This window comes from Abramis brama (genome assembly GCF_963993115.1).
Source record: "Abramis brama genome assembly, chromosome: 12".
Taxonomy (NCBI): domain Eukaryota; kingdom Metazoa; phylum Chordata; class Actinopteri; order Cypriniformes; family Leuciscidae; genus Abramis; species Abramis brama.
Genome location: NC_139974.1, coordinates 5,347,280 through 5,367,607, shown reverse-complemented (window position 1 = coordinate 5,367,607; position 20,328 = coordinate 5,347,280). Strand labels below are relative to the sequence as shown.

The following is a 20,328-nucleotide window of genomic DNA, read 5'->3' as shown; positions in this document are numbered from 1 at the left end:
AAGTAATACCCTGCTCTTTGCAGAATTTTTCTACTTCATTACCAGTTAAATTATGTGCATTGTCGCCTCTCACCCGTGTCTCGGTATTTAATCCACTCCTTAACCCCCTGAGGTCGACAATCGCGCCGGCGCGATGGGCTCGTTTTTTTCCTTATCAGTGCAAAATTTTTTTTTTTTTAAATATTATTTTTTATCTTATATGCTTGTGTTATACATCAATCGATCCTGTTAAGTGTGTATTATTTTTGTGTATACTAACAATAAAAACAAAGTGTTGTGCTTTTTGCCAAATAAAGAAAAATAAACATGATGCGAGTTCTGCCTCCTCTCTGTCAGTGTAGTCCATTCTGAAACGCGTCCGAAAATGAACTGTAACTCAGCGAATACTCAGTCAAACAGACACACAGGCATGAAGCATGAATTCTCTTCTTTTAAATTAAGTAATTTATATAAAAAACAAATATTCTCAGTTCATGTAATCTGTAAGAAAAGAGCGAGATGTCAGTCGTTCTTATCTCATCTAATTACTTGTAATGTGACTCCGTCCCTCGGAGAGCGCGCGCTATTCAAACGCAAATGACTAAGAGGCAATCCGTGCAAACTGTGAACGCCCCCATATCAGCTCGAGAAAACAAGTTGAATCAGATCATTGTAGCCTACTTGTTTACACTGTCTCGCAGCGCTGTGAGGAATAATAATAATGGAAAATGTACCTCAGAAGTGCGGGTATATCGAGGAGCGAGCTGAGGAATGCTGTAGAAAGTTTTTTTTTCCTTCTCATGTGAATCTGGTTTCTGTTTATGAATGAATGAACGGCAGAGATGCACGCTGTTTACCACAGCTCGCAAAAAGACAGTTTAAATTTAAATCGCGTGTGTGAATGAATGATGATGTTTTAGCAAACTGTATTGCTATACTGAGATGAGTAAAAATCGACTGAAAAATGTTGAAATAAAGTGTCTAGGTTTTGACATAAATGCAAATATAAATGTAATTTTACAAAATATTATCGATTTTCAAATACTGCTGTATTGAATGAACAGCTTTTAGCAATATCGTGTATGGGATAAATATCCCATAAAATATCAGATATGAGAGCAACAGATTGACTAACGATGCTTAGGACTTTATAAAAATTAAGTTGAGCAGTATTTGTCCTGGAAACTCTTCACAGATATTACCAAACAATCAAGCTTTTGTAAGTCTGCTATTTTTCTTCTTCAGGACCTGACAGAAACATCAGTCCCATTACAAATAAACACATGAACCAAACACACTGCATACAGGGACAAATGTAAATGTGTGAATACAGGAGGAGCTCTGACATCACTGTAGTTAAGAGAGATTCAGAGAAAGTGAAACTAACTTGATCAACGACAATATGGACTCCTGAAATGATCAACTTCTTTAAACTACAGAATATTTATTGATCTGTAGAGTCTTGTGGACACATCTGTTTCTCACAGGTAAGAGATAGAAATATAAGAGAGATTGTGCTGAACAGGTTTCTAATGGAAGTGAACTGGTTTAGTAGGTTTATGTCAAACAAAAGTTGAATAGAACCAGGGTCTGTTTGCATAAACTGCTAAGACTCTTACAAGTTAATCAAATGTTTTTCCTTAAGGCTGTTCATAACTTTTTTAAGTCAGTTAAATGAAAACGTAGACTGGTCTAATTTGATACCAAAAAGTAAGACCGATAACCCCTAAATAACTGTGATTTAGTTCTTTAAAAAAAAGTTATGAAATATACTTGATTTGATTTGATTTGACTTTAGACAGTCTTAACATAATAGTTGTTTATGCAACTTCCCCGAGGGTTTAATCATGTCAAATACTCACTCAACTACTTTAGTTGTTTACTGCACTTGCACTTTTTTTGAGTGTGCGGCTGCTGTATTTGTACAATTTTCTATGATGATTTAGTTCAGCAGCACCTCACCACAAGACTTGATTGACGGATGAGCGGTGGCTTTTTCTATTTTCTATGTTGTTTACTGCACTGAAATGGTAGCTATCAGAATTGTATTTAATGAAATTCGATTGGTTGTGACACAAAGCTTGGGCTTTCTTTAATTTTGTCACAAGGAAACATAAAGCATAAATGACCCTTATACAGACACTGACAAAAAACCTGCTGAACCTGTTACACAGTTTTGTGCACAAATGTGTCAAACACCTTATGAAGAGTGAAGAAAGTATGACTGAATGCAGACACACTTGACAAGAAATAATACTTACATCAGTTAATTTTGAAGACATTTTTTCTCATAAAATATTTCAAAAAGATGTTTATGTTAATATGTGCTTAATTTAAACAGTTTTTATGAATACACTCACTGTTTTGAAAGGAACGTTTTTCCTACAAAATAAAACGTTTACTGCGCTGAAATGGTATCAGAATTGTATTAAAACTAGTTCATTTGAAATATACTGCAGCTGAAAATCACATTTACTTAAACCAAATTAAATGTCTCTTTGCCATACAAAACGTATGTTAATTTTGGGGGAAAGGTTATCTGTGCTGTCCTTTTGTCACGATGTGGTTTTGTATCCTGTCATGTTTAGTGGTTCCCTGTCTGTCTATTAGTCATCCCAGGTGTTTCCCATTAACCACGCCCCTTGTCATCTTGTTTAGCTTGTTTGCCTGTGTATTTATACCTCTGTGTTTCAGTTGTGGTTTGTCGGTCGTTGTAGTTGTTTCCTTGTTCTGGTCCTGAGTTCCGTGTTCTGGTGTTTACCTGGATTTCCTGTTTGTTTTATTAAAATAACGCTTGCATATGGATTCTCTCTCTGCTTCATTCCTGCCACATCATAACAGAACGACCGACCAAAAATGAATCCAGCAGCTTTGGAGAGTCTCCAGCCAAGAAGGCGGCCACGCCTAATTCTGATTCCCAGGATGGCCGCCTTCACGCTTCCTGAGTCTCTTCGCGTCATTCCTGCAAAGCCTGAGTCTCTTCGCGTCATGCCTGCAAAGCTTGAGTCTCTTCGCGTCATGCCTGCAAAGCCTGAGTCTCTTCGCGTCATGCCTGCAAAGCCTGAGTCTCTTCGGCTCATGCCTGCAAAGCTTGAGTCTCTTCGCGTCATGCCTGCAAAGCTTGAGTCTCTTCACGTCATGCCTGCAAAGCTTGAGTCTCTTCATGTCGCTTCTGCTGATCCAGAGACCGTTCACGTCGCTTCTGTTGATCCAGAGACTGTTCACGTCGCTTCTGCTGATCCAGAGACTGTTCACGTCGCTTCTGCTGATCCAGAGACCGTTCACGTCACTTCTGCTGATCCAGTCGCTTCTGCTGATCCAGAGACTGTTCACGTCGCTTCTGCTGATCCAGAGACTGTTCACGTCGCTTCTGCTGATCCAGAGACCGTTCACGTCACTTCTGCTGATCCAGTCGCTTCTACTGATCCAGAGACCGTTCACGTCACTTCTGCTGATCCAGAGACTGTTCACGTCGCTTCTGCTGATCCAGAGACTGTTCACGTCGCTTCTGCCGATCCAGAGCTTCAAGCCAGGCCAGCCGAGCCTGCACTTCACGCCAGCCCAGAGTCTCCTTCGCCGCTGGTCCTGCCCAGCTCAGAGCCCTCTTCATCGCTGGTCCTACCCAGCTCAAATCCCTCGCCGCCGCTGGTCCCGTCCAGCACAGAGCCTTCTTCATCGCTGGTTCCGTCCAGCTCAGAGCCCTCTTCGCCGCTGGTCCTGCCCAGCTCAGAGCCCTCTATGCCGCTGGTTCTGTCCAGCTCAAAGCCCTCTATGCCGCTGGTTCTGTCCAGCTCAAAGCCCTCTTCGCCGCTGGTCCTGCCCAGTTCAGAGCCCTCTTCATCGCTGGTCCTGTCCAGCTCAAAGCCCTCTTCATCGCTGGTCCTAACCAGCTCAGAGCCCTCTTCGCCGCTGGTCCTGCCCAGCTCAGAGCCCTCTACGCCGCTGGTTCTGTCCAGCTCAAAGCCCTCTTCGCCGCTGGTCCTGCCCAGCTCAGAGCCCTCTTCATCGCTGGTCCTACCCAGCTCAAAGCCCTCGCCGCCGCTGGTCCCGTCAAGCTCAGAGCGCGCTGATGTCGAGCCAGAGCTTCACGTCAGTCCTGCCGAGCCAGAGCCAGAGCTTCACGTCAGTCCTGCCGAGCCAGAGCTTCACGTCAGTCCTGCCAAGCCAGAGCCAGAGCTTCACGTCAGTCCTGCCGAGCCAGAGCCAGAGCTTCACGTCAGTCCTGCCGAGCCAGAGCCAGAGCTTCACGTCAGTCCTGCCCAGCCAGAGACTGTGTACGCCACGTCTTCCACGCCTGTGTCTTCAGACAAGATGGCTGACTCCACGCCTGTGTCTTCGGACGAGATGGCCGACTCCACGCCTGTGTCTTCAGACGAGATGGCAGACTCCACGCCTGTGTCTTCAGACGAGATGGCAGACTCTACGCCTGTGTCTTTGGACAAGATGGCCGCCGCATCCTCTGAGCCCGTTCCTGTACCTGAGCCCGTTCCTGTTCCTGAACCGTCGGAACCGCCCTGGCCGCCCGAAGGGTCGTCTCCGCCCTGGCCGCCCGAAGGGTCGTCTCCGCCCTGGCCGCCCGAAGGTTCGTCTCCGCCCTGGCCGCCCTGGCCGCCCGAGGGTTCGTCTCCGCCCTGGCCGCCCGAAGGGTCGTCTCCGCCCTGGCCGCCCAAAGGTTCGTCTCCGCCCTGGCCGCCCTGGCCGCCCGAAGGGTCGTCTCCGCCCTGGCCGCCCGAAGGGTCGTCTCCGCCCTGGCCGCCCGAAGGTTCGTCTCCGCCGTGGCCGCCCGAGGGGTCTTCGCCTTGGCCGCCTGCACATCCTGCTCTGCTCCACCCTGGTCGCCCTCGCTCCACGGCCCAGGCCCGCCTTGCCTGTGTCCTGGTTTTGGTTCCCTGTACAGGCCTGACCCTCCGTTCCCTCCCCCAAGACCGCCTCTGCTTCACCGCCCTCCTGAACTTTTTGTTGTTGTTTTTATGGGCGTCAGGAGCCGCCCATAGGGGGGGGGCTATGTCACGATGTGGTTTTGTATCCTGTCATGTTTAGTGGTTCCCTGTCTGTCTATTAGTCATCCCAGGTGTTTCCCATTAACCACGCCCCCTTGTCATCTTGTTTAGCTTGTTTGCCTGTGTATTTATACCTCTGTGTTTCAGTTGTGGTTTGTCGGTCGTTGTAGCTGTTTCCTTGTTCTGGTCCTGAGTTCCGTGTTCTGGTGTTTACCTGGATTTCCTGTTTGTTTTATTAAAATAACGCTTGCATATGGATTCTCTCTCTGCTTCATTCCTGCCACATCATAACACCTTTAATGTAAACATTATTTCCTATTTAAGATTATTCTGTTGTTGTTTTCCTTTGCCTTGAAAAGGCATAAAGAGGTGAAGAACAATGGCAGAATCTTTCCCACCATCAACAAAAAAACGAGAAAGGAGAGGGAGTATGAGTGATCCTCCATGTGAGTCAATAACTCTGTCAAATCTATCATATATTTTATCTTGAAAATAGCCATGCATTGTTTAAAATTAAGCTTGGCACATTCTGGACATTCTCTCAACGTGATTTTGACTCTACACTAATAGTGCAGGTAATTTATCTTCATCACTTCTCTCTCCAGCGATGTCTTCCTCCAGCGGTCCACTGACTGAGGAGCTTCAGTGCTCTATATGTCTGGACGTGTTCACTGATCCAGTCACCACTCCATGTGGACACAACTTCTGCAAGACCTGTCTGAATAAGTGCTGGGACAACAGCCAGACCTGCAACTGTCCATATTGTAAAGAAACATTCAAGCACAGACCTGATCTCAAGATTAACACCACACTCCGAGAGCTCGTAGATCACTATAAAAAGAAAAGTCCTGGGAAAAAAGCTGAAGTTCTGAAAAAAGCTGAAGTTCTGTGTGACGTCTGTGAGGAAAGAAAGCTGAAAGCCCTGAAGTCGTGTCTGGTGTGTCAGAGCTCTTACTGTGAAACTCACCTGGAGCCTCATTTGAGAGTGGCAGGTTTAAAGAAACACAAACTGATCAATCCTGTGAGTAATCTGGAGGACTATATATGTCAGAAACATGAGAGACCTCTGGAGCTGTTCTGTAGAGATGATCAGACATGTGTGTGTCCGATCTGCACTGTAACAGACCACAAGAACCACAACACTGTTTCTTTAGAAGAGGAGAGTGAAGAGAAGAAGGTAGAAGTTACTGACAAACTGATTTTAAATGGCTCTTATCATGAGGAATCACATGTTCTTTAATATAAATGAATCAGTTAGGAAAACATATTGTGTGTTGTTCTCTGTCTATAGACTCAACTGATGAAGACACAGAAAGACACACAGCAGATGATCCAGGACAGAATCAAGAAGATTCAAGACGTCAAACACTCAGCAGAAGTCAGAAAAGTGAGTTTAAAGTTATTTCATTAAATTAATTTTAATATCTATCATTGTTTAATGAATTGTTGTATAAAAGCAATTTCACACTCACAGTCACACTGCTGGTCTGAATATCGACACGTCTGTGATTCCCTGATCACTAAATGTGATAAAGTCACATTAGCTGCCACCGCTGGCGAAGCAGCACTGGCACACACACATACACGCATATATACGCACATACATACTGACCTCATTCATCAACATCTCGTTCCTCCCTGCCATTGCCGCTATCATAGGAGCAGGTGCACACGCGATGATGATGAGAGCACCTGGACATTCATCCATTTCTCCACTCTCACTTCCATATTCATTCCCCGGTCATTTCATACACTTACATTGCACTGTCTGGTTGTTTCGTCCGTGTTGTTTGTCTGTGTGGGAGTAGTCAGTCTTCCCGCGCCAGCGGCCGAACCGAACAATCGAGCGGCGGCCGTTTATGACGTCATGGCGGGGTCGCGTCAGTGCATCGAAACCGGAAGCTGACGAAACCATTGTCTAGTGTGAATAGGTGTGTAGTCAAATGGAAAAATTAAGTGTATTATGTGTTTTATTTGTGTATATGTGTATTATTAATATATTATTAATGTATTATTAATATATATAATATATTGGTAATGGATAATAAAATAGATGAAGTATTTGTATGTGTATTAATTGTTATATGTTTCGGAAATTGGTGTGGCCCAAAAAGGAGCGGGGTTTGGCCTATTTAAGCCAAGGACAAACCTGAAGTCATCACTTGTTAACCAAGTCGGAAAGCGAGAGTGCAACTGTGGTGCCTCAAGCAAACCAGACCTTTGTAAACTGGTGTACGGTAGATACGTTTTTAGTGTTGAAGAGTTTTCGTTGTTTTTTTTTGTTGTTGTTGTACTTTTAGGGTTTTTTTTCCCCCTTTTCTTTTTGTGTGCACCTGTACATATACTTCACTGTGGACGGTCTTTTTATTGGCACTGTAAATAAATTCCACCTTGCACGAAGTGCTTCTGCGAGTGCGCCATCCTTTTACATCCATACACGGACTCACAATTCTCTCCGAAGACGGGCTGGTAGGCTCGTCTTCATCACATTTGGTGGCAGCGGTGGGATGACGACTCGCAAGACAGCGCCGAGAGGTAGAAAACCCAGGGCGGGTTTACGAAGGCAGCATCAGAGGAAGAGGAGACCTGGAATTCTGGTGAGAATACGGAGGATGATGAGGGAGCCACGAGTCTACCCAGAATCTCACCAAAGTCCAGTCCACAACCAACCAAGTCAATCACTCCTGACGCTACAGCTGACGAGGGTATGGTTTCCCTGATGCGCAGATTTCTCAACACTCAAGAGCAGAGAGAGGAGGGATATCTGCAGGAGCTCCGCGGTCTTCGTGAGTCCATCGTGCAGTCGATTCATCCAGCTGAGACCTCACTTGATGCAGAGAGCGAACGAATGGAGCTACCAATGCCAGCACCGAAGGTATCCACAAGACACAGACCAGCCTATTTCCAAGACTCCCTGAATGCCGCAGCACAGAGAGCCAAGCCAGTGGGCTGATCCGAAGATGCCGAGCTTCCAGGAGGGGGAAGACAACGAGAATTATCTTCGGCGGTTCGAGCGTCTGGCCAGGACCTGGAGGTGACCCGAGGAGGAGTGGAGCTACCGCCTGGTCCCGTTGCTGACAGGGTGAGCATTGGAAGCAAACCTGGCAATGGACGAGGAGGAAGCTGAGGTCTACACTGATCTGAGGGAAGCACTGCTGGAGAAGTTCAATATATCTCCCGAGACCTACCGCCAGTGCTTCCGATCGTCTACAGTCCCAGCGGCAGAGTCGCCAACAGAGACTTACCACCAGCTAAAGAATCTGTACAAGCGGTGGGTGCGACCGGAGGAGCACTCCAAAGAGGAGATCGGAGAGGCCATCATCCTGGAGCAGCTTCTTCGGGTGCTACCCTACGACGCACGCACCTGGGTGAGAGAGCACGAGCCGAGGTCAGGACTGGTGGCAGTAAAGTTGGCTCAGCAGTACCTGAATGCTCATTGCGGCGGTCTTCATACTCAACCATTCAAAGGTACTGTACGTGGTGTTTCACATAACACTGGGGCTGAAAGGTGTCGTGTGGAACTAGCTGACCAGGCCCAAGGTCCAAAGTCAACAGCCAAAGACTTGCTCTGCTTTTACTGCCAGCAGCCGGGCCACAAAGCAGCTGTGTGTCCTGTTCGCAAAGCGAAGCTTACAGGGTTTTGTTATGTGCCTAGAGAAGGGGACTGTGATCTTGACTCTGTGGGGGAGGGCCAGAATGTATATGATGTGATTGCTAATGGACATGCACTAAATGCACTCTTTGACACTGGAAGTTCTCTGTCAATGTTGAAATCATGCTTTGTAAATAATGTCAATTATGTGAACACTACCTCTGTTCAATGCGTACATAGGGATGTAAAGCAGTATCCCCAAGCTGAGATAATGGTAGAGGTACAGGAACAAATGTACTTGCTTAATGTTGCCATAGTGGACAATTTACCAGCTGATATGATTCTAGGAAGAGACTTACCAGTGTTATATGAAATTTTGCAACCCACCATCAAGGACTCGGAACATTCTTTTGCCACTGCCACTGTTAATTTGTCATGTCCTGCTCTTACTCGAGCTCAAGCCAGGGCAGGTCTGCAGCCACTGCCAGACTGGGATGGTAGTCTGTTGCAGGGCTGGACTAAAGGCCCTAAAAAAGTCACGGCGCCAAAGGCGGCTTGCAAAGTACCTGGATATCCCAGCCTCTGAAGCCTCGGTGGAGGGCCTTGAAGTTAATGGCTGGAAGGTCCCAGGGAACATATCACAACTCCAAAGGGAAGATGAAACTTTAAAGCCCTTATTTGTCAAAGCTGAGAGTGGAAAGAATTTGAATCTGTGCAAAGAAAAATATGTAGTGATGAATGGTGTGTTGTATGTGTGAACAAATGATGTGACTCGTCTGATTGTACCATCTTGTTGTCGTTAACTTGTTCTGCACCTTGCACACACTGTTCCATGGGCTGGTCACCTGGGCCAACAGAAAACATATGCACGTATTAGCTCACGCTTTTACTGGCCCACACTATACACTGATGTACAAACACACTGCAACACATGTGCTATCTGCCAAAAGACGGGTGCTGTATCCCAGCGGGGCAGAGCACCCCTGCAGCCCCTCCCTGTCATCTCTGAACCTTTTAGGCAGATCGCCATGGACATTGTGGGACCATTGGAAAAGAGCAGTGCTGGACATCGCTACATCCTGGTAGTTAACGACTACGCCACAAGGTATTCTGAGGCCTTCCTACTCCATTCTATCACCACAACGAAGATTATCCATGCCCTGGTTTAACTCTTCTCCAGAGTCGGCATACCCGAGGAGATCCTGACAGACCAGGGTACAAACTTTACCTCATGACTGATGGGGCAGCTGAACAAGCAGCTGGGCATAAAAGCCATCCGAACAACTCCATATCACCCTCAGACGGACGGTCTGGTGGAGAGGTTCAACCAAACCCTCAAGAACATGTTGTGGAAGTTCGTTGCGGACACAGGACGAGACTGGGACAAGTGGCTACCGTTTGTTCTCTTTGCCTACAGAGAGGTACCCCAAGCATCAACAGGATTCTCACCGTTTGAGCTCCTTTACGGATGGCAGGTACAAGGACCTGTTGAAGTAAGGCTGGGAGGAGGAACCTGCATCCAAGATGGAGGAGAAAGGTGGCATCGTACAGTATGTGCTAGAGATGCGAGATCGCCTGGAGCAGTACAGAGAACAAGCCAAAGAGAACCTACAGGAAAAACAACGAGCACAGAAAAGATGGTATGACCAACATGCCAGGCTACAACAATTCCAACCGGGGCAGAAGGTATTACTCCTGTTGCCAACTTCGACGAGCAAGCTATTGGCTAAATGGCAAGGACCATACAGCGTCGTCCGCAAGATGGGGCCAGTCACATATAAAGTTCATCATCCGGAAAAGGGCAAGGCCAGGCAGACCTACCACGTGAACCTACTAAAGGAGTGGAAGGAGCCACCCGGTAAGGGACCCGAAACATCTCTTCTGGTGAGGAAGGTGGAGGTGGAAGAGGAATCAGAGGATGCAAAGAGGCAGCCGTCTGTGGTGAATCTATCGCACCTAGAAGACTCCAAGAGGAAAGAGCTGCAGCACCTCCTGAACCAGTTTCCTGCTTTGTTCCGTCAGAGGCCTGGACGGACTGAGCTAACCCAACATACCATCCACCTTTCCGATCCAACACCATCACGCCAACGTCCTTACCGGGTGCCTGAGAGGCTGGTGGAACCCTTTAAAGGAAGAGATCAAGGTGATGAAGGATCTAGGAGTGATAGAACCTTCAACGAGCGAGTGGAGCAGCCCAATGGTGATCACACCCAAGAAGGACGGATCCCTGCGTGTCTGCATCGACTTCCGCAAGCTCAACGCCCAATCTAAATTTGGTGTATACCCCATGCCCAGAATAGATGATCTGCTGGAGAAAATTGGAAGAGCCCAGTACATCACCACGTTAGACCTGTGTAAGGGATACTGGCAGGTACCCCTCAACCCTCAGTCCAGACCATACTCCGCATGCCGAACACCACTAAAACTATATCAATTCACAGTCCTTCCTTTTGGCCATCACGGGGCACCAGCCTCATTCCAGAGGCTGATGGACAGAATCCTCCAAGACTGTGAAGACTGGTCTGCGGCGTACCTGGATGACGTGGTAATCCATAGCAACTCGTGGGAAGAGCATCTTCAACACCTCCAAAAAACCCTAAAGAGGATAGAGGAAGCAGGATTGACATTAAATGTTTCAAAATGTGAGTGGGCAAAGCAAGAGGCAAACTACCTTGGGTATCACCTGGGCAACGGACAACTGAGACCACAAATTGACAAGGTGGAGGCAATCCAAAGGAGACCACAACCAAAGACCAAGAAGTGAGGTCATTCTTAGGACTGGTGGGCTGGTACAGGAGATTTGTACCAAACTTTGCCTCCATTGCGGTCCCCCTGACAAAACCTGTTGTCAAAACTAGTGAAGAATCCTATTCCATGGATTGATGACTGCGAGACAGCTTTCACAACGCTAAAAGACAAGATGTGCTCCAGCCCGAGAGTTCGATCTAGAAACCGACCACCGTGCCCTTACCTGGATTCAGTCAATGAAGGACCACAATGCCAGAGTCACACGGTGGTACCTTGCCCTGCAGCCATACTGCTTCAAGATACGGCACCGACCGGGCAGACTCAACGTGGTAGCCGACTACCTGACTACCTGGAAGGTGATGTGATAAAGTCACATTAGCTGCCACCGCTGGGGAAGCAGCACTGTCACACACACATACACGCATATATACGCCCATACATACTGACCTCATTCATCAACATCTCGTTCCTCCCTGCCATAGCCGCTATCATAGGAGCGTGTGCACACGCGATGATGATAGAACCTGGACATTCATCCATTTCTCCACTCTCACTTCCATATTCATTCCCCGGTTATTTCATACACTTACATTGCACTGTCTGGTTGTTTCGTCCGTGTTGTTTGTCTGTGTAGGCGTAGTCAGTCTTCCCGCGCCAGCGGCCGAAAAGAACAATCGAGCGGCGGCCGTTTATGACGTCATGGCGGGGTCGCGTCAGTGCATCGAAACCGGAAGCTGACGAAACCATTGTCTAGTGTGAATAGGTGTGTAGTCAAATGGAAAAATTATGTGTTAAGTGTATTATGTGTTTTATTTGGGTATATGTGTATTATTAATATATTATTAATGTATTATTAATATATATAATATATTGCGAATGAATAATAAAATAGATTAAGTATTTGTATGTGTATTAATTGTTATATGTTTCGGGAATTGGTGTGGCCCAAAAAGGGGCGGGGTTTGGCCTATTTAAGCCAAGGACAAACCTGAAGTGCAACTGTGGTGCCTCAAGCAAACCAAACCTTTGTGAACTGGTGTACGGTAGATACGTTTTTTTTTATTGTTGAAGAGTTTTCGTTGTTATTTTTTTTTTTTGTTGTACTTTTAGTTTTTTTTTTTTTTTCCTTTTCTTTTTGTGTGCACCTGTACATATACTTAACTGTGGACGGTCTTCTTATTGGCACTGTAAATAAATTCCACCTTGCACGAAGTGCTTCTGCGAGTGCGCCATCCTTTTACATCCATACACGGACTCACAATTCTCCCCGAAGACGGGCTGGTAGGCTCGTCTTCATCACAGTAAAGTAATAACACATCTCTCCTCAACAACACACATGATTTGAGGAATCATTCAGTGCAAACGGTGCAGAATGAGGGATTTTGAAAACCGGCTAAAACACTGAAGTATGAGAAATAATAAGACTAATTTTTCTCTTAAAGGTGCTGTATGTAGTTTTTAGCGGCCTCTAGCGGTGATGTTTCAGATTGCAACCAATAAGTTTACAAGCGCGTGCTCTTCGCGTGCTCGAATTTATGAGCGAGCACTGTGGGTACCGGCCAGACTGAGACGCGTCACGCAACACACGGGAGAAAGCATCCCACAACATGCTGGAAACTCAGGTAAACTCCCACTGCAACGTTACAATAATAGGCTACTTTTATCAGCTTGACGTTGAACTAATGCTCCATGCTCGTACTATGATAAGTAGGCTAAGGAACCCTATCAACCGTGCCGAATTTTGCCACTGCAAACATTTCACATTTTCTTCAGGAAATGTACATTCTAGGTTTGTAGATAAGGTTTCTCCATGATTCAAATGCCCTGCCGATTCTGATCCGTGTTTTTTACCCGAAGTTCATCCGATTCACGTCTGGCCTTACGAGCTTCAGCAGAAAATACTTTTTTTTTTTTTATCAATATGTGGAGTTTGTGTTGGAGTCTGTGTTTTGCTGGGCGCAGGTCGTTTCTTAGTGTTATTAGACATGTCATAAGTTGCATAAGTCATAAGTCCATGTCATAAGTTGCAGTGTCGTCGCTGTTGAGTGCAAAGTCAGTAGGCTAGACGAGGCAAGAGGCTCGGGAGCGCGCATGCAGGTGACGTCACTGGCGGTAAATCCGACCCGGGACCTTCACATAAAAATAAGAATACTTGCTTTCAGAGTTAATAGCAAAACCCGCAAAGTGAATAATTTTAATGTGAGATTACAACCCTTTCACACACAGGCAATAAAAAAAGGATTCGTTTTGGTAGAAAAGCTACATACAGCACCTTTAACAAACGCCACTAATAATGTGTTGATTGTCCTGGTTGAGCAGAGAAACACAGAGAAGGAGAAAGCAGCCCATGTGGAGCTCTTCACTGATCTCATCCGCTCCATTGAGAGATGTCAGACTGAACTGCTGGAGATGATGGAGGAGCAGCAGAAAGCAGCAGAGAAACAGGAGGAAGAGCTCATTGAAGAGCTGGAGAAGGAGATCACTGAGCTGGAGCAGCTCTCACACACTGAAGATCACCTCCACCTCCTACAGGTCAGTCAACATCTCTCTGATCAATGATAATGCAGTATATGACACCATAACACTCCCCATGCTGAAGGATTTCTCCTCTCTCCTGCTGTAGATTTACTCATCCCTGTGCAGCTCTAGAAACACCAGGAACTGGTCTGAGATCAGTGTGAAGACTGATGAGAGTCTGGAGACTCTGAGGAGAGCTCTGACTAAACTGCAGGACTCTCTACAGGAGAAGCTCACGCAAACTGGTACAGCAATATCAAACACACCGTACAGATACATATATTTATCATCTTTTAATATCAGTAATGAAGAATGAGTCTGTTAAAGGAACACTTCGACTTTTTGGGAGTTTAGCTTATTCACCGTATCCCCCAGAGTTAGATAAGTCCATACATACCTTTTTCATCTCAGTGCGTGCTTTAAGTCTGTTTGACGCACCCACCGCTAGCCTAGCTTAGCACAAAGACTGGATGTAAATGGCTACAGCTAGCATACTAATCCCAATAAGTGACAAAATAACGCCAACATTTTCCTATTTACATCTTGTGATTTGTATAGTCACAGTGTGTACAAATAACAAGGTCATATGTGAGACAGCCATTTTTTAAACGTTTAAATACTGGGAACTATTTTCTCAGAAGGCGAAGCACTGATACTTGGGTGGAGTGATTAGCGCAGCACCCGAGACGCGCCGTTCAGTCAACAAAACCAACGTGACTAACTAGCTAGTAGCGAACATGATTCGTGATCATGGCTGACTTTGAGGAATTGTCAGAGGAATTTTATTTGGTATCAAACCAAGATCCAGAACCATATCGTTTTGAGCCAGAATACACAGACGAGGAGTTACAAACTTTGCAAACTGATAGACAAGATGCCGAACAGACTGAGGTCGAGGGGAGAATCAGAACGGGAGTAGCCTACTATTTCACAAACAAGGTCACTGTTTCTCAAAAATGAAAACTGCCCATCACCCCCCTCCAATTCATTAGCAAGTTGAAGGCTACAGTCCTGAAAGTTACCTTTAGCGCCACTTATTTGTTACTGGGGCGATAGAGCGCGTTTGTGACAACACAATACTAACATTACAGGGGATACATGGAGCCCGGGAACAACTATAATAGTAGTGAGCACCCTATTCATGTAATAGTGTCACTGAGGTTACATTACATCTAGCTAATGGCACTGTAACAGTAGACTAGTCATCTAAAAACATAACGGAACACTTACCGCAGCCGCAGGTGATCCACTTTGTCCTGTCTTTACTATCGATGGGATGAAGCATATCCTTCAGCACACGTTTCATGGTCCGTGTGGCAAATTCCATTTTTTTCAAAGTAGTCGTCGTCAGTGAAATGTTCTGAGCAAACGCGATAGTCCTTGACCTTGATGATGTCTACAGGTGTGTGTTGGATCTATATCCAGAGCAAGTAGCCATTGATTCATCAGGTCAGCGTTTTTGGTTGGAATTTTATGAAACATCATGGTATTACCTGGTCTCCCCTGTTTATTGTCGCAGTTCTTTACAATACAGCGAACACCCATGATTGTAAACTTTGCATTTACTATCTAGTAATTGCTAACTCTATTACTCCAACTCTGAGCGAACTCTCTGCTCCTCACCATGGCGCGTCTCGGGTGCTGCGCTAATCACTCCGCCCAAGTAGCAGTGCTTTGCCTTCTGAAAAAATAGTTCCCAGTATTTAAACGTTTAAAAAATGTCTGTGTCTCATATGACCTTGTTATTTGTACACACTTTGACTATAGAAATCACAAGATGTAAATAGGAAAATGTTGGCGTTATTTTGTCACTTATTGGGATTAGTATGCTAGCTGTAGCCATTTACATCCAGTCTTTGTGCTAAGCTAGGCTAGCGGTGAGTGCGTCAAACAGACTTAAAGCACGCTTGGAGATGAAAAAGGTATGTATGGACATATCTAACTCTGGGGGATACGGTGAATAAGCTAAACTCCCAAAAAGTCGAAGTGTTCCTTTAAAGCTGAAATAAGAGAAGTGTGTGATCATGTGTTTGTGTCTCATTATTATCACAGTTCTTCTTGAAGAGAGCAGGTCATATTCATCTCTAATTTCAGGAAACATGAAACATTTCAAAATTCATCTTGTACTAGAAGCTTCATCACTGTAACCAGAACCTTGAGGCTTTAGTAAATCTGTGAACACTTTTAGATGAGAAACAACAGAAAGAAACATTCATTTTCTGCCATTTTCAGTCTTTTCAGCTGTTTCATCTAAATGTTGTGATTATGTGTCAGATAAAATCAGTTTAGCAGAAGAAAATCAAATCGATAGACATCATTAATGTCTATTCATGCAGATTTGTTCTTTTTTAGAGAAATATTTCTGACCTGTATCAAACAGCTTCGCAGTGCTGGGCTTCATTTTCACTTTCTCTAAGGTTATTTTTTATAGTGTTGTCTTTGCTGAATAACCACAACACTAATACACTCCAAAACTGAGATGAATAACATTAGGCATAAAAATTCATAAAATGTTCACAAAACATTCCCAAAGATGTTCTAAAAAGGAGGATTATTTCGAGCTCAAACACAATAGGAGTTCAGGGATTCTCTAAATATCAGCAGAGAAACATTGATCAGATAAAACATGATGTTGTACACAATTCTTTAAATATAACCTTAAATTTGTCTATAATTCCACACATAAACATGTCAAAGATCTGATGGTGTTTTGTTGTCATTAGTCTCTACAGAACTGAAGAGGAGACAGCAGTATGCAGGTACAGTGTGCTGTCTGCACTACACTAGATTACATTCAGATACTCACAGCTTCATCACTGACCGACAGTATGATTAAACACTGATTACATATTACAAACATCATAACTAAATAACTGTCACAGTGTCTGGTTTATGTTCCTTGGGTCACCACTAGATGTCCTCCTTCCCCACGGTGTCCAGCACACTCTTGAACTACATTCCCCATGATCCTTGTTTTTTCATTGCACTCAGCTGTCCCTTATCACTGATCATTGCACTCAGCCTGTTTCCCATTATCATTGTCATTTCCCTGTGTATAAATACCCTGCCTGTTTAGTGTTTTTTACAGAGTCCTTGTTGTATGTATTACGCCACTTCAGAGTTCTGTTCTTGTCTGTTTGTATTGTTCTTGTTGGATTGCTACTTTGGTTTTGACCCCTGCCTGGACTGTTATGAGATTGGATTACCCTAATAAATAATATAAAACTGCATTTGGATCTATCCCTGTTTCCCGTGTGTGGATTGTGACAGAAGGACTCCGTCACACTGCATAGATCCAGCAGTATGGGTCTTCATATCCTTCCCCCAACCACTAAGCAGGAGAGGAAGGCACGTTTCATCAATTTAACAAACCTAGGCCAGCGGGGCCAGACGGTGAGTTGTCTAGCGCAGACTTTTTGGACTCTCTCGAGAGGCATGAGGTATAACGAGGCAGCATTGAAAGATATTTTTAATAGCTGCCTTGATGATCCTTTGCCTCAGTGGGAGATGAACGGACTTGAGATTTTGGATTTCTGGGGATTCACTAAGTATTTACACCATCGGAGCCAATGGGATACACCAGCTACGCCCATCTCTCCGGACAAGATGGCCACCATACCCTTGCAGGAGACTGTAACACTTCCTGAAGCGGTCGAGGACTCTGCAGCATCCCCAGAGGTGTTAAACCAGATGCCCCCATCTTGCCATCGTAGGCGGAGGAGAAGGGGGAAGCAGGCGTCCACCGTCCCTCAAGACATGGAGGTTGTCACGTCTGCCGATCTTGAGACTGTTCACGTTACATCTGTCGAGCCTGTGTCTTCAGACAAGATGGCCGCCGCCGAGCCAGATCCGATGTCTTCAGACAAGATGGTCGCCGCCAAGCCTGTTCACACCACGCCTGTCGAGCCTGTGTCTGTTCCTGAGACGGAGCCAGTGTCTGTTCCTGAGACGGAGCCAGTGTCTGTTCCTGAGACGGAGCCAGTGTCTGTTCCTGAGACGGAGCCAGTGTCTGTTCCTGAGACGGAGCCAGTGTCTGTTCCTGAGACGGAGCCAGTGTCTGTTCCTGAGACGGAGCCAGTGTCTGTTCCTGAGACGGAGCCAGTGTCTGTTCCTGAGACGGAGCCCGTGTCTGTTCCTGAGACGGAGCCCGTGTCTGTTCCTGAGACGGAGCCAGTGTCTGTTCCTGAGACGGAGCCGTCGGTGCCAGTTCCACCGCCCGAGGGGTCGTCGGTGCCAGTTCCACCGCCCGAGGGGTCGTCGGTGCCAGTTCCACCGCCCGAGGGGTCGTCTCCGCCCTGGCCGCCAGTGTCTGTTCCTGAGACGGAGCCAGTGTCTGTTCCTGAGACGGAGCCGTCGGTGCCAGTTCCACCGCCCGAGGGGTCGTCGGTGCCAGTTCCACCGCCCGAGGGGTCGTCGGTGCCAGTTCCACCGCCCGAGGGGTCGTCTCCGCCCTGGCCGCCAGTGTCTGTTCCTGAGACGGAGCCAGTGTCTGTTCCTGAGACGGAGCCGTCGGTGCCAGTTCCACCGCCCGAGGGGTCGTCGGTGCCAGTTCCACCGCCCGAGGGGTCGTCGGTGCCAGTTCCACCGCCCGAGGGGTCGTCTCCGCCCTGGCCGCCAGTGTCTGTTCCTGAGACGGAGCCGTCGGTGCCAGTTCCACCGCCCGAGGGGTCGTCGGTGCCAGTTCCACCGCCCGAGGGGTCGTCTCCGCCCTGGCCGCCCGAGGGGTCGTCTCCGCCCTGGCCGCCCGAGGGAAAGTCTCCGCCCTGGCCGCCCGAGGGAAAGTCTCCGCCCTGGCCGCCCGAGGGGTCGTCTCCGCCCTGGCCGCCCGAGGGAAAGTCTCCGCCCTGGCCGCCCGAGGGAAAGTCTCCGCCCTGGCCGCCCGAGGGAAAGTCTCCGCCCTGGCCGCCCGAGGGAAAGTCTCCGCCCTGGCCGCCCGATGGGCCGTCTGCTTTGCTCTGGCCCCCGACTAAGTCATCACCCCCTGTTTCTGTTCCCCTCCATCCCTCCCCCTGATCCTCCACCGTTGCACCTTCCTCCTGGACTTTTGTTGGGTTTTGTTTTTTGTTATGTCTTGGAGCGTCTGGTAGCCGCTCCAGAGAGGGGGGGTTATGTCACAGTGTCTGGTTTATGTTCCTTGGGTCACCACTAGATGTCCTCCTTTCCCACGGTGTCCAGCACACTCTTGAACTACATTCCCCATGATCCTTGTTTTTTCATTGCACTCAGCTGTCCCTTATCACTGATCATTGCACTCAGCCCGTTTCCCATTATCATTGTCATTTCCCTGTGTATAATTACCCTGCCTATTTAGTGTTTGTTACGGAGTCCTTGTATGTATCCCGCCACTTCAGAGTTCTGTTCTTGTCTGTTTGTATTGTTCTTGTTGGATTGCTACTTTGGTTTTGACCCCTGCCTGGACTGTATGAGATTGGATTACCCTAATAAATAATATAAAACTGCATTTGGATCTATCCCTGTTTCCCGTGTGTGGATCGTGACAATAACTGTTTAAAGTTGTGATTTATATTCTGTTTTCTCAGTGGATGTGACTCTGGATCCTGATACAGCTCATCCATATCTCATCCTGTCTGATGATGGAAAACAAGTGAGATATGGAGACATTAGACAGAAACTCCCAGACAAACCAGAGAGATTTTATCGGTGTTACTGTGTCCTGGGAAAGGAGGGATTCTCCTCAGGGAGATTTTATTTTGAGGTGCAGGTGAAGGGAAAGACTGAATGGGATTTAGGAGTGGTCAGAGAATCCATTGACAGGAAGGGACAGATCACACTGACTCCCAGTAATGGACACTGGACTGTGGGTCTGAGGAATGGGAATGAATATAAAGCCTGTGAGGATCCTCTTGTCTCTCTGTGTGTGAGAGTGAAGCCGCAGCGGGTCGGTGTGTTTGTGGATTATGAGGAGGGTCTGGTCTCCTTTTATGATGTGGAGTCCAGCTCTCATATCTACTCCTACACTGATGAGTCTTTCACTGGGAAACTCTATCCATATTTTTACCCGGGCCGTAATGATGGAGGTAAAAACTCAACTCCACTGATCATCACTCCTGTCAAACATAATAAATGAATTTTCTGCCGTAATATGAAATACACAATGAAAATGATTTATATAATTAAAAATCTAAACATGTTTTGCTATTTTTTCATCAATTGTTTTTTTTTATTGTTAAAATCTATAATTCTAGCTATAATTACAAATTACATTGTGAAAATATAATTCTTGTTTAACAATTTTATTTTCAACTGTTCATAATTATTCATGCCATTGTTTTCTCCCATCTCAACCTGACAAAGTGAAAGTGTCTGTATTTTTGTTTTTATATACATCAAAATAAACCAAACTATGATAAAATTGATAAAGTAAATCAAAGCTGTTTCTACTATTTCAATTACAAAATGATCTGTGATAATACTGAGGTAAATCAGATGGTAATTCCTCAATATATATCACTGTATGATTATTACCATATT

The 20,328-nt window shown here is 46.2% G+C and overlaps 2 protein-coding genes across 2 annotated transcripts in view; one reads left to right on the top strand and one right to left on the bottom strand.

Annotated features, from left to right (window-relative positions):
• LOC311093806 (zinc-alpha-2-glycoprotein-like) overlaps positions 1-20,328 on the bottom strand; it is a gene marked incomplete at its 5' end in the record, with an annotated part of 221,495 nt that overhangs the window by 53,014 nt on the left and 148,153 nt on the right. The gene's annotated exons all lie outside the window — the stretch shown is intronic.
• LOC311094062 (E3 ubiquitin-protein ligase TRIM39-like) lies at positions 1,297-20,219 on the top strand. The gene is made up of 8 exons (XM_084131799.1): positions 1,297-1,466; positions 5,339-5,425; positions 5,585-6,156; positions 6,271-6,366; positions 13,639-13,851; positions 13,943-14,081; positions 16,560-16,595; positions 19,377-20,219. Exons 2-8 carry the CDS (start codon positions 5,359-5,361, stop codon positions 19,922-19,924), a joined length of 1,671 nt encoding a protein of 556 aa, XP_083987925.1. The 5' UTR covers positions 1,297-1,466; positions 5,339-5,358; the 3' UTR covers positions 19,925-20,219.